Source organism: Balaenoptera physalus (genome assembly GCF_965194825.1).
Source record: "Balaenoptera physalus genome assembly, chromosome: 9".
NCBI lineage: Eukaryota > Metazoa > Chordata > Mammalia > Artiodactyla > Balaenopteridae > Balaenoptera > Balaenoptera physalus.
In genome coordinates, this window is record NC_138888.1 from 1608529 (window position 1) to 1631567 (window position 23039).

At 49.2% G+C, this 23039-nt stretch overlaps 1 protein-coding gene across 1 annotated transcript; it reads left to right on the forward strand.

The window, feature by feature from the left end:
- Positions 1-10666: 10666 nt before the first annotated feature.
- On the forward strand, positions 10667-22043 carry DACT2 (dishevelled binding antagonist of beta catenin 2). The gene is made up of 4 exons (XM_082475807.1): positions 10667-12170; positions 17671-17803; positions 18778-19041; positions 19936-22043. The coding sequence occupies exons 1-4, from the start codon at positions 11535-11537 to the stop codon at positions 21528-21530; spliced, it is 2628 nt and encodes an 875-aa protein (XP_082331933.1). The 5' UTR covers positions 10667-11534; the 3' UTR covers positions 21531-22043.
- Positions 22044-23039: the final 996 nt, after the last annotated feature.

Below are 23039 nucleotides of genomic sequence, written 5' to 3' on the forward strand. Positions count from 1 at the left end.
GCTGTACCTTAGAATACATAAAGAAGGTCTAATCCAAGGGGGATGGAGAGATGATATTAAATTTTCTTTACATATCTCTTGAACCTTGTATATTACTTTTGTAACAAAACTCAATAATGTAAAAAAAATGTTATACCATATGGGGTATGATCTAAGAAAAACACGATATAGTTATTTTTCTTCTTTTTTTTTTTCTGGCCATGCCGCAAGGCTTGCAGGATCCTAGTTCTCTGACCAGGGATCAAACCCGGGTCCCTGCAGTGAAAGCACTGAGTCCTAATCACTGGACCACCAGGGAAGTCCCAGACATAATTTTTAAAGTTTTCTTTCAGCTCAATGATGAACAAGTTACCAAGTGTTTATTCAGCAAATGTTATTAGGCAGCTACTTGGAGCCAGGCTAGCATCTAAAATACACCAGTTTAAAAGCAAAGATCTCTATTCTCACCAGGCTTACAATCTAGTGGGGGAAACAAACAAAGAACAATGATCATAACAGACAAGCAAACTATAAAGAATGTGAGAGGCTGACGTGCTGGGAAAAATAAAAGTGGACCTTGAGCCCCAGGGGTGCAGCAAGGTCAGGGCCGGCCTGACTGGAAACTGATCTGACAAAAGAGGGGAGGAGGGGAGGGGGTGCCATGCAGACGTGGAGGCTGAGCCTTCCGGGTAGAGGGCACAGAACATGCAAAGGCCCTGGGGATCTGAGAGGCCACAGGAGACTGAGGTGGAGTGGACGGGGCGGGGGGGGGGGGGTCGGTGAGGAAGGGGGTGCCCAGCAGGGCTCAGGTGGAGGAGGGCTTGTGAGGGCTTGTCGTCCCACCATCTCCTGCTACAACGGGTCACTGTTCTTTTTGATCTCTGCCAATCTGATTGGGAAAAAAGTTTTCTAATAGTATGTAGGGCTGTGTGCATGAGTATGTGCTGTGTGCATGTGTATGTGAATATCGGCTTATTGCACAAATAAACTGATCAACAAGAGAGTGAATTAGCGCAGTGGAGAAAGCCACCCACCACCGCAGCAAACTTGCCAATGGCAGTCTTTTTTTTTTTTTAATACATCTTTATTGGAGTATAACTGCTTCACCATACTGTGTTAGTTTCTGTTGTACAACAAAGTGGATCAGCTGTATGTATACATATCCCCATATCCACTCCCTCTTGCGTCTCCCTCCCACCCTCCCTATCCCACCCCTCTAGGTGGTCACAAAGCACCGAGCTGATCTCCCTGTGCTATGTGGCTGCTTCCCACTAGCTATTTTACATTTTGTAGTGTATATATGTCCATGCTACTTTCACTTCGCCCCAGCTTCCCCCTCCCACCCCGTGTCCTCAAGTCCATTCTCTACGTCTACATCTTTATTCCTGCCCTGCCACTAAGTTCATCAGTACCATTTTTTTTTAGATTCCATATATATGCCTTAGCATACGGTATTTGTTTTTCTCTTTCTGACTTACTTCACTCTGTATGACAGACTCTAGGTCCATCCACCGACATACTCTAGGTCCATCCACCTCACTACAAATAACTCAATTTCATTTCCTTTTATGGCGAGTAATATTCCATAGTATATATGTGCCATATCTTCTTTATCCATTCATCTGTCGATGGATACTTAGGTTGCTTCCATGTCCTGGCTATTGTAAATAGAGCTGCAATGAACATTATGGTACATGACTCTTTTTGAATTATGGTTTTCTCAGGGTATATGTCCAGTAGTGGGATTGCTGGTTGGTGTGGTGGTTCTATTTTTAGTTTTTTAAGGAACCTCCACACTGTTCTCCATAGAGGCTGTATCAATTTACATTCCCGCCAATAGTACAGGAGGGTTCCCTTTTCGCCACACCCTTTCCAACATTTATTGTTTCTAGATTTTTTGAACATGGCCATTCTGATCAGCATGAGGTGATATCTCATTGTAGTTTTGATTTGCATTTCTCTAATAACTAGTGATGTTGAGCATCTTTTCATGTGCCTCTTGGCTATCTGTATGTCTTCGTTGATGAAATGTCTATTTAGGTCTTCCACTCAATTTTTAACTGGATTGTTTGTTTTTTTGATATTGAGCTCCATGAGCTGTTTGTATATTTTGGAGATTAATCCTTTGTCTGTTGTTTCATTTGTAAATATTTGCAAATATCCCATTATGAGGGTTGTCTTTTTGTTTTGTTTATGGTTTCCTTTGTTGTACAAAAGCTTTTAAGTTTAAGTCCCATTTGTTTATTTTTGTTTTTATTTCCGTTACTCTAGGAGGTGGGTCAAAAAAGATCTTGCTGTGGTTTAGGTTAAAGAGTGTTTTTCCTATGTTTTCCTCTAAGAGTTTTACAGTGTCTAGTCTTACTTTTAATTCTTTAATCCATTTGGAGTTTATTTTTGTGTATGGTGTTAGGTAGTGTTCTAATTTCATTCTTATACATGTAGCTGTCCAGTTTTCCCAGCACCACTTATTGAAGAGGCTGTCTTTTCTCCTTTGTATGTTCTTGCCTCCTTTGTTGTAAATTAGGTGCCATATATGTGTGGGTTTATCTCTGGGCATTCTATCCTGTTCCACTGATCTATATTTCTATTTTTATGCCAGTACCATACTGTCTTGATTACTGTAGCTTTGTGATATAGTTTGAAGTCGGGGAGCCTGATTCCTCCAACTCCGTTTTTCTTTCTCAAGATTGCTTTGGCTATTCAGGGTCTTTTGTGTTTCCATACAAATTGTAAAATTTTTTGTTCTAATTCTGCGAAGAATGCCTTTGGTAGTTTGATAGTGATTGCACTGAATCTGTAGATTGCTTTGGGTAGTATAGTCATTTTCACAATATTGATTCTTCCAATCCAAGAACATGGTATATCTCTCCATTTGTTTATGTCATCTTTGATGTCTTTCATCAGTGTTTTATAGTTTTCTGAGTACAAGTCTTTCACCTCCTTAGGCAGGTTTATTCCTAGGTATTTTATTTTTTTTGTTGCAGTGGTAAATGGCAGTGTTTTCTTACTTTCTCTTTCTGATTTTTCATTGTTGGTGTATAGGAATGCCAGAGATTTCTGTGCATTAATTTTGTATCCTGCAACCTTATCAAATTCATTGATTAGTTCTAGTAGTTTTCTGGTGGCATCTTTAGGATTTTCTACGTATAGTATCATGTCATCTGCAAACAGTGACAGTTTTACTTCTTTTCCAATTTGTATTTCTTTTGCTTCTCTGATTGCCATGGCTAGGACTTCCAAAACTATGTTGAATAAGAGTGGTGAGAGTGGATATTCTTGTCTTGTTCCTGATCTTAGTGGAAGTGCTTTCAATTTTTCACCATTAAATATGATGCTTGCTGTGGGTTTGTCATATATGGCCTCTATTACGTTGAGGTAGCTTCCCTCTATGCCCATTTCCTGGAGAGTTTTTGTCATAAATCGGTGTTGAATTTTGTCAAAAGCTTTTTCTGCATCTATTGAGATGATATAGTTTTTATTCCTTAATTTGTTAATGTGGTGTATCACACTGATTGATTTGCGTATATTGAAGAACGCTTGCATCCCTGGGATAAATCCCACTTGATCATGGTGTATGATCCTTTTAATGTGCTGTTGGATTCTGTTTGCTAGTATTTTGTTCAGGACTTTTGCATCTATGTTCATCAGTGATATTGGTATATAATTTTCTTTTTTTGTAATAGATGGTGGCTTTGTAGAATGAATTTTTGAGTGTTTCTCTCTCTGCAATTTTTTGGAAGAGTTTGAGAAGGATCAGTGTTAGCTCTTCTCTAATATTTGTTAGAATTCACCTCTGAAGCCATCTGGTCCTGGACTTTTGTTTGTTGGAAGATTTTTAATGACAGTTTCAATTTCTTTACCTGTGATAGGTCTGTTTATATTTTCTAATTCTTCCTAGTTCTGTCTTGGAAAATTGTATTTTTCCAAGAATTTGTCCATTTCTTCATGGTTGTCCATTTTATTGGCATACAGTTGTTTGTAGCAGTCTCTTATAATCCTTTGTATTTCTGTGGTGTCAGTTGTGATATCTCCTTTTTCATTTCTAATTTTATTGATTTGCATCCTCTCCCTTTTTTTCTTGATGAGTCTAAGGGTTTATCAATTTTGTTTATCTTCTCAAAGAACCAGCTTTTAGTTTTATTGATCTTTGCTATTATTTTCTTCATTCCTATTTCATTTATTTCTGATCTGATCTTTATGATTTCTTTCGTTCTACTGACTTTGGGTTTTCTTTGTTCTTCTTTCTCTAGTTGTTTTAAGTGTAGGGTTAGATTGTTTATTTGAGGTTTTTCTTGTTTCTTGAGATGCGATTGAATTGTTATAAACTTCCCTCTTAGAACTGCTTTTGCTGCGTCCCATAGGTTTTGGGTCATCGTGTTTTCATTATCACTTGTTTCTATGTATTTTTAAATTTCTTCTTTGATTTCTTCAGTGATCTCTTGGTTATTTAGTAGCACACTGTTTAGCCTCCATGTATTTGTGTTCTTTACAGTTTTTTTCCTGTAATTGAGTTCCAATCTCATAGCGTTGTGGTCAGAAAAGATGCTTGATATGATTTCAATTTTCTTAAATTTTCCAAGGCTTGATTTGTGACCCAAGATGTGATCTATCCTGGAGAATGTTCCATGTGCACTTGAGAAGAAAGTGTATTCTGCCACTTTTGAGTGGAATGTTCTATAAATATCAATTAAATATATCTGGTCTTTTGTGTCATTTAAAGCTTGTGTTTCCTTACGTATTTTCTGTTTGGATGATCTGTCCATTGGTGTAAGTGGGGTGTTAAAGTCCCCTACTATTATTGTGTTACTGTCGATTTCTCCTTTCATGGTTGTTAACATTTGCCTTATGTATTGAAGTGCTCCTATGTTGGGTGCATAAACATTTATAATTGTTATATCTTGTTCTTGGATTTATCCTTTGATCATTATGTAGTGTCCCTCATTATCTCTTGTAACATTCTTTATTTTAAAGTCTATTTTATCTGATATGAGTATTGCTACTCCAGCTTTCTTTTGATTTCCATTTGCATGGAATATCTTTTTCCATCCCTTCACTTTCAGTCTGTATGTGTCCCTAGGTCTGAATTGGGTCTCTTGTAGACAGCATACATATGGGTCTTTTTTTTGTATCCATTCAGCCAGTCTGTATCTTTTAGATGGGGCATTTAATCCATTTACATTCAAGGTTATTATTGATATGTATGTTCCTATTACCATTTTCTTAACTGTTTTGGGTTTGCTTTTATGGGTCTTTTTCTTCTCTTGTGTTTTCCACTTAGAGAAGTTCCTTTAGCATTTGTTGTAAAGCTGGTTTGGTGGTGCTGAATTCTCTTAGCTTTTGCTTGTCTGAAAAGCTTTTGATTTCTCCATCGAATCTGAATGAGATCCTTGCTGGATAGAGTCATCTTGGTTGTAGGTTTTTCTCTTTCATAACTTTAAGTATATCCTGCCACTCCCTTCTGGCCTGCAGAGTTTCCACTGAAAACTCAGCTGATAACCTTATGGGGGTTCCTTTGTATGTTATTTTTTGTTTTACCCTTGCTGCTTTTAATATTTTTTCTTTGAATTTAATTTTTGTTAGTTTGATTAATATGAGTCTTGGTGTGTTTTTCCTAGGGTTTATCCTGTATGGGACTCTCTGTGCTTCCTGGACTTGGGTGACTATTCCTTTCCCATGTTAGGGAAGTTTTCGACTATAATCTCTTCAAATATTTTCTCAGACCCTTTCTTTTTCTGTTCTTCTTCTGGGAAGAAGAATGTTCTTCCAGTGGCCGAATGTTGGTGCATTTAGTGTTGTCCCAGAGGTCTCTGAGATGGTCTTCAATTCTTTTCATTCTTTTTTCTTTATTCTGCTCCTTGGCAGTTATTTCCACTATTTTGTCTTCCAGCTTACTTATTCGTTCTTCTGCCTCAGTTATTCTGTTATTGATTCCTTCTAGTGTATTTTTCCTTTCAGTTATTTTGTTGTTCATCTCTGTTTGTTTGTTCTTCAGTTCTTCTAGATCTTTGTTAAACATTTCTTGTATTTTCTCAATCCATGCTTCCATTCTATCTCTGAGATTCTGGATCATATTTACTATCATTACTCTGAATTCTTTTTCAGGTAGATTGCCTATTTCCTCTTCATTTATTTCGTCTTGTAGGATTTTACCTTGCCCCTTCATCTGTGACATATTTTTTTGCTGTCTCATTTTTAAAATTATTTTTATGAGTGGGATTGTATTCCTATCTTACTGGTTGTTTGGCCTGAGGTTTCCAACACTGGGGTTTGTAGGCTGTTGGGTAGGGCTGGGTCTTGGTGCTGAGATGAGGAACTCCGTGAGACCTCACTCTGATGAATATTCCCTGGGGTCTAAGGTTCTCTGTTAGTCCAGGGGTTTGGACTCAGAGCTCCCACCTCAGGAGCTTCACCTGACCTTCAGCTCGTGAACCAAGATCCCACAAGCCACGTGCGGTGGCCAAAAAAAAAAAAAGAAAAGAGAAAAAGAGAACAATAACAAAGTAAAAAATAAAATTAGACTAGGAAACTAACAGATATGTCAGAAAGAATATAAAAATAAAAATACAGATGACTCAACAACCAGAAGGTACATCAGTACCACAATAGTAAAAAAGAGGAGGAGAGAAAAGAAAAAAAAAAAAGAAGAAGAAGAAAGAAAGAAAAAGGGGGGGGGGGGAGTAAAGGCCTTGACTGTGGAGGGCAGGGCCTAAGCAGGGGCGAGGTTTGGGGGGTGGGGGGGCCTATGCTCAGGACCCACAGGGCTAGAAAAGACCCTGGGGACTGTGGGGGGTGGGGCTTAGGCTCAAGGAGCAGAAGGGGCCCAGGCGTGGCCCCCACCCCTGGTCTCAGAGGGCGGGGGACCTCACCTGGGAGCCCAGCAGGCTTCCTGGGCTCAAGTGTGCGGGGCAAATGCCCTCCTCTCCTCTCCTGCTCCTCTGGTCCCGGAGGGCCCTTCCCGCTTGCCTCTCCTGACCTCCCCGGCCTCCCTCCTATGCCCCCAAGGACCCACGCAGCCTGGAGGGGGCTTTGGAGGGCAGGGGATCGGCCTGGGAGCTCAGCAGGCTCCCGTGCCCAAGTGGGCCAGGCCATCGCCCTCCGCTCCTCTCCCACTCCTCCTGGAGGGTCCCTCCCGCCTGCTTCTCTGATCTCCCTGGTCTCAGGGGCTCCGATCCTGTCTGGCCTCCACTTCTCCTCCCCCTCAGTCCCCCCACGTCCTACCAGTTCACCTGGGGGCTCCTCCCATCTCCTTGGGGTCAGGCTTCCCCACCAGTGGCCGGCAGGTGCCCTAGTTGTGGGAAAACGCTAACTCAGCGTCTTCCCACACTGCCATCTTTGCCAATGACTGTCTTAATTGTCTTATGCTCCATAAGCCCTGCTGGTATGCAGGTGCTCTTTTCATACACTTATAGTTACAACGTTTAATTCAGTTTGTTTTTTCTTGGCATCTTAGAAACTTTTCTTTCATTGCTATTTAGTTATAGTTAAATAATAATCTTTCAGCTACGTGGATGTATAATCATTGAATAAGTCACATACTTTCAGACCCTCCAATACTCGCAAAAGAAAGGCCTGCCCCTGCGACCTGAATACACTGTCACCCCAGGGCAGTGTAGGTGACAGCTGACATGTGAGCCTCACGGAAGCTCAGGGCAGGAGCTGCAGTCTAGATCCAGCATCCTTCCTGCCCCGGGGATGGAGGGGACAGGAATGTGGTAGCCGCCCCCAAGAGCACTAAGGATGCAGGAGCTTCCCCCGCAGCAAGGCTCCCAGCACATTTTGGGGAGTGGAGAGCCCTCAGTCCCCCTCATCGCACCCCTAAATCTCAGAGCATTAGAGGTCAGAGTGTAGGGGCAACTGGCCACATAGAGCCCTTCATGCCAACCCCAGGTGTGCCCACCTTCAGAGACAGGAGCACAAGTGCCCACAGTTCAGCGAAGGCAGTCCAGCATTTCTGCCCACCCACTGCCCTAGGCCAGCACCAAGGACTCCGGAACCTTCCTCCTCCCGCCTCACATGGAGGATAAAACCCAACAGCACTCTTTGGACTCTTGCTTCTTTCTTTTCTTCCCCCACTTCCCCTCCTTTCCTAACCTGAACAATTGATCAGCTACAGATAGATAGATAAATGGACTTGTAGATAGACGGATGGATGAAGGAAGGAAGGAAGGAAGGAAAGAAGGAATGGAGATAAGATAGATAGATAAGATGCTGGATAGATCTTACACGGACAGATGACTGGATGGATGGACAGGTGAAAGACAGAGCTATTGATACAGATGAGGTGGTCAGGGTGGGCAGTGTCAGGAACGGTCAAGTTGAAGCTGTGTGCCCCTTGGTGAGAGGTACAAGAGTACAGCGTCACTCTTGATATTCCTGCCTCAGAAGCATAACCTGACCCAGGAGGAAACTTCAGCAAGATGAAATCAAGGAGCATCCTACAAAATAACCAGTTCTGAAAATGCACAGTCTTCAAAAGTGCTAAGTCATAGGCCAAGGATAGATTGGGACCCTGCTCCAGGCTGACAGAGACCAGCAAGACAGGGCAGTTAAGTCTGGAGGGGGTTGTTCTGATCCAAAGGATGTTAAATGGAATAATTGGTAAAACCTGCACTGGACCTGAAAATTAGATGGTAATTATGAATCAAATCAGTTTCCTGATTTAATGATTGAATTTGGTTAAAATAATACCTTTGTGTAGGAAATACACACTAAGATATTTGGGGCAATAAATATTGCACTGGGATGTGTTTGAGAAAAAGTAAATTGTGATCTCCCTGTCTCATACAATAAACAAAAAGCCATTCTATGTGGATTGTAGATCTAAATAAGAAAGGTAAAATAATAAAGTTTCTAGAAGCAGCTTTAAATTATATCTTCAAGAGCTTGAATTTCCTGAAGCAAAAATTTCTTTAAAATGGTGCAAACAGGATCAGTGATAAATAAGACTCTATAAAAATTAAGAACTTCTGTTCTCCAAAAGACACTATTAAGAGAGTCATAGATGGGGAGAAGAGAGATAACCAATAAAGGGATCATATCCAGTCTCTCCCTCTCTCTAAATCTCTCTTTGGAACAAAACGTAAAGGAGGAATCATAAATTTTTTTACATAATAAAGTAGCACCAGCAATCTTCAATACACTCATTATATAGTTGAGAAAACTGAAGGCAAAAGAGGTTGGAACTGAGGCCTGTTAAGTCTCAGTCTCATGCTTTTTCTCAATATTAGATAAGACAAGCACAGACAACCAAGGAAAACACAAAAGAAACATAAAATAACCCGAAAAACTCAATGATACAAACACTCAAGAAACTAGGAATCAAAAGGAATTTCCTCATTCTGATAAAAGGCATCTAAAGAAAAACCTGCAGCTAACATCGTACTCAATAGTTAAAGGCTGAATGCTCCCCCCTCCACCCCAAGAACAGGAAGAAGGCAAGGATGCCTGTTCTCACCACTTCTATTCAACATGTACTAGAAGTTCTAGGCAGAGCAATAAGGCAAGAAAAAGAAGTTAGAAGCATCCAAATATGAAAGTAAGAAGTGAAAATATCTATTTCCAGATGACGTGATCTTGAAAATTTTTAAAAATGCAAAGGAATCCACTAAAAATCCATTAGAACTAATAAAAAATTCAACAAGTCTGCTTAGATCAATATACAAAAATCAGTTACTTATTTCTATACACTAGCAATGAGCATTCTGAAAATGAAATGGAAAAACATTTCCGTTTACAATAATTTGAAAAGAATAAAATGTTTAGAAATAAATTTAACAAAAGAAGTGCAAGACTTGTACACTGAAAACTACAGAACACTGTTAATTGAAGAAGGCCTAAACAAATGGAAAACATCCCACGTTTATAGTTCAGAAGTCTCAACCTTAAGGTAGCAATACTTCTCCAATCAATTGACAGATTCCTCTGCAATCTCCAGCAAAATCCCAGCTGGCTTCTTTGCAGAAATTGACAAGCTGATCTTAAAATTCATGTGGAAATGCAAGGGAGCCTGAATAGCCAAAACAGTCTTGAAAAAGAACAGAGTTGGATGACTCACATTTCCTGACTTTGAAACTTACTACAAAGCTACAGTAACCAAAACGATATGGAATTGGCATAAGGATAGACATATACACCAGTGAAATAGAATTGTGAATCCAGAAATTGATTTTTCTGAATCAACTGATTTTCAGCAAATGTCCCAAGACAATTTAATGGGGAAAGAATTGTCTTTGCAACAAATGGTTCTGGGAAAACTGAATATCCACACGTTTAAAAATGAAGTTGGAACCCTACCTCACATCATATACAAAAATTAACTAAAAACGGATCAAAGACTTAAACGTAAGCACTAAAACTATTTTTTAAATCTTAGAAAAAAGCACAGAAGTAATCTTTGACCTTGGATTAGGCAATGGTTTCTTAGGTATGACACCAAAAGTACAGGCAACAAAAGAAAAATAGATAAATTGGACTTAATCAAAATTAAAAACTTTTTGCTGCAAAGTACATTATCAAGAAAGTGAAAGGATATCCCACAGAGTGAACAAAATATTCGCAAATCACATACCTGATCATGGAATTGTATCTAGAATACATAAAGAATATTTACATCTCAATAATAAAAAGACAACCCAGTTTTAATAAATAGGCAAACGATCTGAACAGACATTTCTCTAAAGACGACACACAAATAGCCAATAAGTGCATGGAAAGATACCAGCATCACTTGCCATCAGGGAAATGGAAATGAAAATCACAATGGGATACCACTTCCTACATACCGGAATGGCTAAGACCAAAAAGACGAATGCTGGTGAGGGTGTGGAGCATTTGCAGCCTTCATGCAATGCTGGTGGGAACGTAAAACGGTGCAGCCACTTTGGGAAGCGGTCTGGCCGTTCCTCAAAAGATTAAACACAGAAGTTACCTATGAGCCAGCAATTCCACTCTTAGGTAAACGCCCAAGAGAAATGAAAACATATTTCTACACAAAAACTTGTACATGAACAGCCATAGCAGCAGCACTATTCATAAGAGTCAGAAAGTGGAAACAACCCGGTAAGGAATAAACAGATAAAGAAAAAATGGTCCCGCCATACAACGGAACATTATTTACCAATAAAAAGGAGTGAAGTACTGATACTTGCTACAACGTGGATGAACCTTGAAAATATGCTCAGTAAAAGAAGCCAGTCCTAAAAGGCCACCTATTGTGTGATTCTATTTATATAAAACCTCCCAAGCAGGCAGCTTAGTGTTGGGTGCAGCGGGGAAATGGAGGGTGACCGCTAAGGGGCACGGAGCTTCTTTGGGGGGTGGCAAAAATGTTATAAAATTGATTGTGGTGATAGTTGCACAACTTGGTGAATATACAATACTAAGGGACCATTGGATTGTATGTGTTAAATACGGGAATCAAATGGTATGTGAATTATATCTCAGTAAAGCTACTATTATTAAATTAAAAAAAAAAAAAAAGACAAGCTGAGGTTTCCAGGAAAAGTCGAGTTTTTTCAAAGTGCTAGTGAGTTTATAAAGGTAACACAGTCCTTACAATGGGGAACTATCCAATAATTTACCTTAAAAACATTGCTTTTAACCTGAACAAGACCTTTCTCCGTGTTTGGTCCACTTTCGCCCCTTCACCCGCGCCCATCCGGCTCCTCCTTCCCTCCAGTCCCCTCCGAGGGTCACCGCGCGCCTTCCGGGCGCCCTGGAGCGCGCGGCCCGGGTCCCCAAGGGCGTGGGGCTCCGCCGACGGGGCGGGCCCGGGGGCGGCCGCTGTGACCCCGGGGCGTGTGCAGACACCGCCTCCGCGGCCACCGATAGGTCCCACCCCGCCTCGGCGACCCGCGGGCCGGGGGCGGGGAGAGGCGGCGCGGAGGCCGCGCGCACCGCCGGGCGCCGCTCGGAGGCCGGGGAGGCTCCGGGCAGCCGCGCGGGTGGAGCGCGGGATGTGGGCGCCGGGCGGCCCGCCGGGGCCCGCGGGCTGGGACCGCCGCAGGGTGGGCGCCAGGCTGCGCGCGGCCCTCGCGGGGCTGCACGAGCTGCAGGGGCTCCGCGCCAGGCAGCAGGAGCGCGTGTGGGGCGCCCTGGCCGTGCAGCCCCCGCCCGGGCCCGCCGCCCCCCGCGGCCCCCGCGCCCACGAGCTGCGGCTGGAGGCGGCGCTGGCGGCGCTGCAGGAGCAGCTGGTAAGGAGCGCGTGCGGGGGTCGCGGGGCTGCTCCGGGCGCGCGGGGGCCGCGGGGACCCGGTCCACCCGGCAGGCAGGAGGCGGACTGGCCGCCCGACCATCGGGGGGCACCCTCGGCGATTTCAAAGGACGCAGCTCGGTCCCGAATGAGAGGGACGCGGAGGCCCGAGGCTCGAGGCTAGGCATCCGGGCCCTGAAAGCAGCCCGGCCGGGCCGCCCGCGCCGAGCCGCGCATCGGGGCTGCGCCCGGCTCTGCCTACTTCCCGGCGCAGCCAGACTTTAGGATGTATTCCTGTTGGTTGGAGTTTTGCTGATAAGAACGCATTAAATCGGTTTCCCTTGCTGGGGGCTACTTGGGATCCTGGTGTCCTACCCTCGGTGCCAGCCTCTCCCTGCTGCGTGGGTCTGGGGACAGCAGTGCCAGCGTGCCAAGTGTCCCCCGAATTGTCCCCAGTGATGTGTTCAGGTTGAGCTCTGGGGTCGTGTCACTGTAATGAGATGTTGGGGAGAGCGTGTATCCGATGAGGGCCTCTCCAACTTTAAAATGTAACCACACCTATGAAAAGAGGTGTGTCCTCTGAATGCAGAGGCGGTGGAACCCCACTGGGCCTCCTGGGCCTGCTTTCCCACCGGCCTTCTCCCCCCTGCTAGGGCTCCTCCAAACGCGGGTCCCTTTCGTACCACTGAAGACACTCCTCAGGTGATTGCCTCGGTTATTTATCCTCTGTATGGTTTCATCTCATGTATTGGAAAAAACTCAAGAGTTTTTGCAGGGTTGCAGTATTTTTTAAAGGAAAAATTAGAAGGCTGTATAGAAAGATGTCTATTTGGTGGAGCTGACTGTAGTACTCCAAGTGGAATGTCTTTTAAGTGAGAAATTAAATCTGCCCTGTTTAAAGGTTGCTGTCTTTACAAAGTAGCGTGGATGAAGCTGCTACTTGGCTATCAGCTTAGCGCAGTCATGTCAGTGATTTGTTAGCTGCTTCTGGATTAGAGAATCGGGAAGCTCAGCGTCTTAAGATGTGTCCCAGGACTCCTGCTATCTTCGCACATGGCAAGGGGGGGCCCCTAACTGTGCAGCCTCTCCTCCTGTGATTCCCCGGCTGCTATGCAAAGGAAGGAGCTAGTTACCGAGTGGAACTTTCTTAGGCTTCTCACCCCCCATCTTATCCAGTCATAGCTGCAGGTTTGGCTTACCTATGTGTGTGTGGGTGTGTGTGTGCGTGCGTACACCCAGACACATCCTACCTTTCACTGGAGCTCGGAGAGGCACACAGAGCCTGCAAAGATGCATGACGTGCGTGTGGCAGGAAGGAGCTTTGCGACGCTGCTGTGAATTGTTCTGTCCAGGGAGCTGGAACCCAGTTGATGATTAACTTGGCTTAAGTAATATACAAATCAGACTTGTGAGTACTCAGCCTCTAATTACGGGTAGCCTTTTGGGAGAGAAGATCAAACAGGGTTTTTTTTTGTTTTATTTATTTATTTTTTAATGTGGGGACCAGAAGGAACACGCACCCTTTGTCTTGAAACTTTGTTCTTGGCACAGATTATGTGATCAAAAGAGAAGAATAATTGAATGTGTGTGACATCAGCCCAGCGATTAACACATTCACATTTTTCTTACAGAGAAAAAATTAGGAGTGATCCTAGTTCTATGATGCAGGCTACAATCAAAAGGCCTTCATCTCCAGCCCCAGTCTCACACTTCAGTAACTCCCGGCTAATCGAGGCCCCTCCTACCCACACCCTGGGGTTAACCGGGGCATGGGTCACCGTTCAGGTGTGAAGACAGGAAGAACTTTTATCTGACCCTCAGCAGCTTTGTCCCACAGACGTTCCCAAGTGAGAATGAGCTTGAGCATCTTGGGGTGGTTTAAACTGCAATTAGGAGAAGTCATCACATTAACACTTATCAGAACGAACGAGCTACGCCTTTTTAACTGCTGCGTCTAAAGTCACAACAGGAAGCGCACAGTAGGTACTTAGTATTTGTTGCATAAATAAATGAGCAAGTTTTACTGCTGTAACAAAGCGGAAGATGATTTCAGTATTTACTATCTCCACGTTCTAGATTTCTAAGCTAATGAAACCCCCATGACCTCTGACCAAAGCAGCCCTTACTGTTTGGCCGGTCCTGTGCTCACCTGTCTGTGCCTTCCAGGGAGATTGTCATTCCCCGAGAAGAGGCTGCCATTCCCATTTTTATAAGGGTTACTTACATTCCCAGCAACACTGACGTGGAAAGGTTTGGATTCCCCGGAGGAGCCTGGAAGCTCCATCTCCCACCAGGGGGCGCCAGCGGGCACCCCAGGTGGGATGTGAGGAAAGGCTCTGGGGACCTGCAGGGAAACTGGTGCTGGAGAATTTCCTGGTGGTTGTTTTCGCTGGTCACGACTTGCCCGGACCCTGAGTGGCAGCAGATCCTCCTCCCTGGCAGGTGCCGGCAGTAAGCACGGCAGGAGCTGAGGGTCTGACTCTGCAGCTGTAATCGCGACGTCTGGTATTTTCCTTGGACCGACCATGCTTGCTCCGTGACCTCTCAGGGGAACGAACTCGCTCAGGGTCACAGAGGAGGGGGAGGCGTCCACGGGGCTGGGCGAGGCTTCCTTCTGCGGCACGAGCGCTTGTTATCCTGAGGCTGATCTGTGACCCTGGCCCTTTGAAGGGCCTCTTTTCAAGCTAGGTAGTAACATTTACCCACCCACAGGGCACTTGCAGTGCCACGGAACTCATGCGGAAAATGCTTCCTGTGCCTGTTCTCAGCTTTCAAGGAAAGAACGGAGGTGTTTTAGATGCCATCTCTGCATCCTGAACTTTGGGACGTTTTTCATTTTTGTCCTCTGAATCTGCCGTAAAGGTTTGAGAAGGCTGGAAAGCCGAATCGTAGATGGGGAGCAAAAGGGCAAAGCAAGTGGAAATCGGATCAGTCTTTTATGGCATGTAAAGTCAACATCTCGAAGAAAGGGCTAAGCCAGATATTTGTTTTGAATGGCATTCCCTGGGTAGAAGTTCTCAAACTTTTGTGGTCATAAAAAATTGGTCCCAGGGAAGCTTGTCAAAATGCAGATTCCCAGGCGTGCCCTAGAGTCTGAGTTAGCGGGTCTGGCAGGGAGCCCTGGGGTCTGCACGGATGCCCCGGGGCTCCCAGCTCCTGGGAACCGGGCTGTGCTCTCCCTTACACCGCACCCCCTGCCCCTCGCCCCGGTTCAGGGGATTCAGACAGGATGCGCTGCCCTGCCCCCGAGCCTGAAGGCCTGCGGTGAGTAGGGAGGGCAGGTGGCCGCACAGACTGGCTCGCTGCTCTGGAGGGAACCCGTGTGACACAGCAGTCACGTTTACTCGGCGCTGACGTCTCTGTAACACATCTTCCCTGCAGAAATACATGGAAGTCGACGCTGCGTGCCTGGCTCCGCAGTGGGTTATGCCCGGTCCTGGTGCCATAAGGAACCTTTGACTTAGCACAGAGTTACAGACCGAGGAGTTAATGAAAAGCAGAGACATAAAAACCCCCAGCGAGGGCCGGGGAAAGGGTTACGGAGGGCAGTGCCAATCCTGGGTGACAAAGCCCTGGCGCCATGCAGCGGGGTCCCGGGGACGCAGTAATCATCGGAGGGCACCCGGGGGCCTGCGTGGCTGTGCCCCTCGACACTGATCAGAAGCCACCGGCTGCAGGCCGGGCTGGGCAAAGATTAATCACAAAGCAATTATTCCAGCACAAACACGCCAGGGTCACTTTTTCGGGGGGAGGGGGATTGGAGAGGGAGGAGAGAAGCCAACTATGGAATCCAGAGAGGTTCCCCCTTCAGAAGAAAGAGGACATCGTGATTTGGAAGAGAAGGGGTCAACTCCATGTTTTTAAACGTCGAAGTGTGGTCGAACAGAGGAACTGAACTCTCTGCCAGTACCGTGGTCTCATTTTACGACATTAGAAGAAAAGTCATTTGCAGTAAAAATTCCCTTCGTTTGTCTAAGTGTTTTTTACTTGGATAGTGATGGGCCGGGAGCCCACCTTTGCTGCCCCCGCCGCTCTGGCTGTCAGGTAGTGCCGTCCACCTGGGGAGCGTTTCCCTTTGTGAAAACGTGCCAGGATGTTCAGGCTACTCTGGGTGGTCCTGGGTGTGTACGTTTTGATTAAATTCTGTTTTTTTGCAGTGTTATGTTTACAGATACTATTACATGAGGCTGGGAGACTCTCTTGCTACAAAACTTGGAGGTTGTTCTGAGACCCCTGCACTGGGTCCTGAGGAAAGTGGATTTGGGCGTGGTGGTCTGCCACTCACCAGGTGCTGGGCCCTCGGCCCCTGCCCCTGGTGGTATGGGAACAGTCTGTGCCAACGTAGTTCTCCCATAAGAATCAGAAATTACCGCCACCTGCTTCCCTCTTGGACTGACTTCTCAGATTATTGAAGCTACTGAAGTAATTCCTGATTTCCTATATAAGAATTTGAAACACAGTTGATCATTTTCTCAAACAGGGCGACCGGCATAATCCCATTCATTAATTATTTGCCTTAAACTTAATTGCTAATCAAAAGAAGAAATTTAGGTAGTGGACCTCGAAAACAAGGTGAAGTTTTATCACTGAAGGAGGGAAGTCAGCATTTATGAAACAGTGTCGTTTCACAGACATATGATTCACGTGTGTGTATGTGTGTGAATGTACATTGTGAGCGTTAACCACGTGCATGTGCTATATGTATATTACATGATATACACACAGATATGTGTGGTTGACACTCACAGTAACCCGTTTTACAGCCAGGGAAGCTGAGGCCCAGAGAAGCTAGAGCCTCGGAGGACAGAGTTGAGATGTGGACCCTGAGACCAGAAAGATCCTGCCTCCTGGGGCAGGTGTTCAGGCTGCGCTGATCCCAGGCGCTGGGCTCTTTCCTCCTGCAGCGTCCCTCCCTCTTCCCTGAAAGCCCCACAAAACCGTAACCGTTCAAAATGCCACCTGTGATATGGGAGCTAAGACTCTGCAGAGGCAGGGCCTTTTTCTCTCCCGGGGACTCTCCTGTCCCCCTGAAAAGCAGAAAGCTCAGCCCTCCCCAGGTGCCGTGGACGTGCTTCGGTGAAGGAACGTGGTGATACAGGCACCAAACGCAAGGTCCACGAGGCGCGAGCCTGGGAAAGTAGATTCTTACGTAGACGGAAAAAGACATTGAAAGTATTATCGGTGGCTCCTGCCAGCGGGGGTGTCCTTGTGCTGTTTTTGGTCCTCATTCCGCTCTCATAAGCTGTATTACTGCATATTCTTATAAAGAAATGTCTAATTGAAAATTGCTGGCAAAGAAAAGTCTGCACTTGGGAAGAGATGCTGGAGGCGGGAGGGGTCCTAGAGATGGTGTTCGGGGTGAGGAAGGGGGAGCTGTCAGGTGGGAGCTGGTCTGTGGGTTTGGGGAGTTAAGCTGTGTGTGTGATGTGGCTTCACGTGGAGCCTCCAGTTTCCATTTCTGTACACAGAGCAGTTTTATGTCTCCCTCTTTTCCTTCTTAGAACTGTTTAAGACTTCAGGACGTCGGCCTGAAAACCCACTTGGACCAGCTGGGCCAGCAGATCAGCGAGCTGCAGCTGGACGTGCGCAGAACCTCCAGCGAGGCCCCGGACAGCGACAGCAGGCCCAGCTCGGGTACGGCGCCCACTCGGGCCCTGGACCATCTGTCCCTCACCCCAGGGAGCGGCACTGCCCGGCAGGGCTGGCGTGGTGAACCCGCCTCTGTGCTCAGGCCACCAGAGGGTCAGGAGCTGTATGCAAGCCCGAAAGAGCACGTTACTGGAGAATACTGGAGATGAAATACTTTTAATACTTTTATTTAAATGCGCTTGGGAAAACGGGGAGAGAGAGGGAGAGAGTGGGTGTGTACCTACTCATTGTTTAATTGGAAAAATATTGCTTTTGATGGAAAAAACCCCATGAGTTTCTCACCTGTCTCCGGACTGAGACACATTCTGGGTTCTGTTTATGTTGAATTAACATGGAGGTTGTAAATAATAACTTTTATGTGACGACAAAAGTATTTTTTTAAGTCTACAGTCTAAAATCAGTACAGTTTCCTCCCCTGCGGCCCTGTGCGCCCTCCTCTCAAGGTCACGTAGCGATGGTTAGGGTCATTCTGACCTTCATGGTCCTGGGCACATGGGCTTTCTCTCCAGATCCCAGGCTCAGACGGTAAACACAGGAGACCAGCGTCTTCCCAAGTACGGTGTTCTCTGCCGTGTCTTTCTCTTTTTCTCGGTTTGCAAAATCCTGTCACGGCCTGGGTTGTCGATCATGCAGCAGGGCCGGGCGGGGGACCTCCCCAGACGCTGCCCCTTCTCCGGTGGCTGCCTCAGCCGAGCTTGGCGGGCACGAGGAGGGGCGGGGGAGGGTACCAGGCTCCCTCTTCCGGGGCCGGAAGCCGGTGGTCACACGGGGGGACGTGAGCCACTCGCCCAGGGGAGGGACGAGCAGGTGGTGGGCAACAGGAGACAGTCGTGGGGAGGCGTCCCCGGCATTCCGGCCCCGGGCACGCCCCCGCCCCCAGGCCCGCCTCCCTGAGACCCCCCAGCGCCTCGGCGCAGGGCTCCCCAGACCGCACCGACGGCCCCTGTGCCCCTGCGCAGGCTTCTACGAGCTGAGCGACGGCGGCTCCTGCTCCCCGTCCGCCTCCCGCACGTCCGTGTGCAGTGACTGCGTGTCCTCCTGTCCGGGCGCCGTGCTGCCGGCCACCCCGACGGCCAGGCCCGGCGCGGGGGACTGCCGGCCCCGGTCAGCTGATGAGACCACCGTGTGTGGGGTCCCCCTGCCTGCGTGGGAGCCCCAGGCCAGTGAGGGGGGCGCCGGCCAGCTGCTGCAAGGCGAGTCGCGGCCCCGCCCGGTGTCCACAGGTAAGGGGAGCCGGGGGCGGGGGCGGTGCCGAGCCCCATCCCAGGTGGGGCGGTTCCCGAGCCCCATACAAGGGGGGGACGGTTCCCGAGCCCCATACAAGGAGGGGGGGGTGGTCCCCGAGCCCCATACAAGGAGGGGGGGCGGTCCCCGAGCCCCATACAAGGAGGGGGGCGGTTCCCGAGCCCCATACAAGGAGGGGTGGCGGTTCCCGAGCCCCATACAAGGAGGGGGGGCGGTTCCCGAGCCCCATATTTTCTGTGGGCTTTTTTGGGTTTTGGATGGAGGTAGGCATCAAACGCCCACCCGTGTTCCTTGCAGCAGGGCTGTTGCAATAAAAGGCTTCTCGTCTTATTTAAAATGAACATCCGTTCACACCCTTGCCGCCGGGGACTAGGGTGGGAGCAGCGCTGCAGGCGGACGTTGAGAGCGTTCAGTTCACGTGCGGTTCCCCCCAGCGGCCAGGGAAGAGCCTTTCTTTTTCTTCAGACTGTCCTAAAAGGAAAAGATGCATCTTATGCCTTATGCTAGACCTGGGCCGGTAGGATGCATGGGTTTTCTTTCTTTCACATCTGTGAACGCCTCAGGGAAGGTCTGTTCCGAGACCTCGTCCCGATGGCCGTGTGGTCACCGGCGCCCCATCTCCCTGGGCGTCCTCCGCACCTTCGGTGAACAGGGGCAGGAACTGAACGTTAGGGTCTAGGACTCACCTTCTAGGCTGTGGCTGGAAGGAGCGTGCTGGGACCCGGGTGATGGGACGTGTACAGAGGACACCAGCGTGCCCAGGCGTGGAACGTGCAAGGCCGGGGCCTCGTCCTGCCCGGGGGGAGGGCCTCGTGCCCCAGGGTTGTGCTTGCTTCTTCCCTTATTTGTTTTGTTCTTTTGCTCCTCCCCAGGTGACCTTGAAAGAGTCCTGCCGGCTGAAGTGGGGCTCCAGAAAGCCAGGGCACACCCCAAGGCCACTTCCTTCCTCTGCCGCGGCATGGACCCCAAGTACCAGTGTGACCTGGTGTCCAAGGGGGGCAGGGAGGTGTACCCGTACCCCAGCCCCCTGCACGCCGTGGCTTTGCAGAGCCCCCTCTTCACTCTGACCAAGGAGACACCGCCGAGCGATGGCCACTCGCCCCCCAGTCAGCCCCTCCCTGGCGCCACAGGTCCGAGCTCCATTCGGACTGGACTGGTCCTCGAGGCTGGCCCGGCCAGAGCCTACATAGAGAGGCTGCTGAGACTGCAGGGCCGAGGGCCCCCCGTGAAGGGCAGTGTGGGTGAGCGCGGACCCCCAGGACGGGAGGCGTCCCTATCCCCGCAGGGGCTCGGGGGCCGGAGGGCAGACAGTGAAGGTGGCCCAGAGAAGCCGGTCTGCGCCCGGGGGAGAGCGGAGGTGGGAGGGGAGGCCCAGAGCGGGGCCGCCCGTGGGCACAGCCTCGAGCAGCCGGGGCCTGTGCCCCTTGTGCGCACCCTGCACGCCAGCGGCCGGCCAGAGGAGGGCCCCAGACCCTCGCGCCGCCGCGTGCACCGGGAGGCCCGTCCAGGCTCCCCCTGGCTGGGCTGTGGCCAGGCCCCCGCTCCCTGCTCGCTGGCTCAGCAGCCAGCTCTCGACGGCTGGATGGGCAGAGGCAGGTCGCCGGGCGGGGGGGCGGGGGCGGAGGGCCCCCCTCGGGCCCCCGGACACTGTGTCCACCCGCACTTTGCTGCCAGAGGAGCTTCCCCCGGGGGGCCCCCCAAGGCCAAGCCTGTGAAGATCAAGAGGGGGGCCAGCGACAAGTCGCTGAGGTTTGGGGGGCCGCAGCTTCAGTGGGGCACCCTCGGGGGCCCCCAGCCGCCCCCTGAGTCGGGAGGTGGTCTCAGGAGGCCCGCCCTGGCCAGGGAGGCGCCCGGCCGGTCCTGCTCTGAGTCCAGCCTCTACCCCGTGTCCCTCTTCGTCCCCCTGCTGGTGGCCCGCCGAGAGGGTCACCAGGGGTCAGCTCAGGCCCTGTTCCCCTTGGAAGCAGCCCCGCTGGTGGCGACCGGGGGGGAGGCCCAGAGGAAGCAGCGCAGGTGGCAGTCCTCCGTAGAGATCTCAGCCCGGGCCCGCCCGGACCCCAGCCTGGGGCCCCATAGGCCTGCGGCCCGGAGAGGGGGCGGCCCGCGGCCCGTGTGCGCCAGACCCAGGCCCAGGCTGCCCCGCCAGGACGCCCGAGCCAGGAGCGGGTCGGACGGCTCCGAGCGCTCGGCCGAGCGCGTGTCCCTCTTGCGCTCCACCGTCGCGGAGAGCAGCGGGGACGAGGCCAGTGACCACACGGCCAACCGCTTCGGGGACGGGGAGTCCAGTGGCAGCACCTCGGAGGGCGGCGGCCAGGGTGGCGGGAGCTCCAGCCAGCGGGCCCCGGCCAGCTCCAGGCCCCCTCTGCCGCCGGTGCCCAGGCTGTGCCGCGTCAAGGCCTCCAAGGCCCTGAAGAAGAAGATCCGCAGGTTCCAGCCGGCCGCCCTGAAGGTCATGACCATGGTGTGAGGCCGCTGGGCGATAGCAGGGCCCGTCCAGGCCCGGGAGCCACAGACACAAAGGGACCTTTCGTGGCTGACGACAGGTCCAGCCTCGCACGGTGTTAGATGTGCATGTCTGTGTCATCTGGACACTTTGCTTAATCCCTGAAGCTGCCCTTCAAAAGGAGTCCCCTCAGGGGAGACGATGGGCCTGTCCCTGGGTGCATCGCCCCACAGGTTAGGCTGTGACTCTGGGCACGTCACCCCACCTTGGCCCCAGTGGAGACCTTCACCCAGAACTCTGGGATTGCAGATTTGTCGGGGCGCCGGCCTCCCAGCCGCCTGTGCCGTGAGCCCCGTGCTTGCTTCCCTCCGTCCTGTTGCACTTGGGCTGGGCGCTCGGTGTACCCCAGCCTGTTGAACAGCTTCTCCCCAAAAGCGTTCCCTTTAAGAAATGGTGGCAGGACTGTGCTCTGGAAACTGGGCTGGAATATGAATCCAGGTCAAACCCTCAACGTGAATAAACAGCCGATTATGCCTTTGTCTTTGCAAGTAAGTCTTTCCCTTTTAGTCTCTCTGCCCTCAGGAATGTAGTAGGTGCTCAGCAAACCCTAATCCTTCCCCATCATGTGGACGCTCTCTCACCCGAGGTGGGAAAATGCATTTCACATGAGTACCCTCCACACTCTTCCCAACACTCCTGAATTGAGCATAAAAGTGCTTTTGAAAAGAAACCCTTTTATGGTGTTTATTTTTCAAAGGAAATTTCCCTCAACTTTTCAGGAAGGTAGGATTTTCAGGGAAACTGCTTGCGGAGAGCAACATCTTCAGTTCATAAAGCAGCTTTTTCCTGAATTATTCAAAGCTACTTCTGTGGGCCTGGAGGTAGAAAGAAGGCATGGGGGAGGTGGGGAACGTCTTCCCCAGGAGCCCTCGTGGGGCTCTGGACTGCCTCAGCCCCACCCTGGGGCTAAATGCACAGTTGCTAGGAACTTTTCTTTTTTTTTTTTTTAAAGATTTATTGATTGATTGATTGCTATGTTGGGTCTTCGTTTCTGTGCTAGGGCTTTCTCTAGTTGCGGCAAGCGGGGGCCACTCTTCATCGCGGTGCGCGGGCCTCTCACCGTCGCGGCCTCTCTCGTTGCGGAGCACAGGCTCCAGACGCGCAGGCTCAGTAGTTGTGGCTCACGGGCCTAGCTGCTCCGCGGCATGTGGGATCTTCCCAGACCAGGGCACGAACCCGTGTCCCCTGCATTGGCAGGCAGATTCCCGACCACTGCGCCACCAGGGAAGCCCGCTAAGAACTTTAGAAGGAAAATGATAACAAAACAAGCTAAAATGGTAGTCGATCTTATACTAGACATTAGATATTCATGTAACGAACGGCTAGTTTCAGGACGCACTTCAGAGATTGACACTTTAAAAAGATTAACATTTTAGAACAAAGAAGTCCACCTGTTTGACCTGGGCAGAGGTTTCCAAAAGTGAAGGAGAGTGGCTGCTTTCTGTAAAACCTCAAAAATGCAACCATTTCAAA

Excerpts from the sequence above, each read along its gene's own strand:
- DACT2 (XM_082475807.1), top strand. The coding sequence starts at position 11,535 with ATGGGGAACTATCCAATAATTTACCTTAAAAACATTGCTTTTAACCTG. Across the intron at positions 17,804-18,777 it reads CGACAGCAGGCCCAGCTCGG|GCTTCTACGAGCTGAGCGAC; the intron begins GTACGGCGCCCA and ends GCCCCTGCGCAG. Across the intron at positions 19,042-19,935 it reads GCCCCGCCCGGTGTCCACAG|GTGACCTTGAAAGAGTCCTG; the intron begins GTAAGGGGAGCC and ends GCTCCTCCCCAG.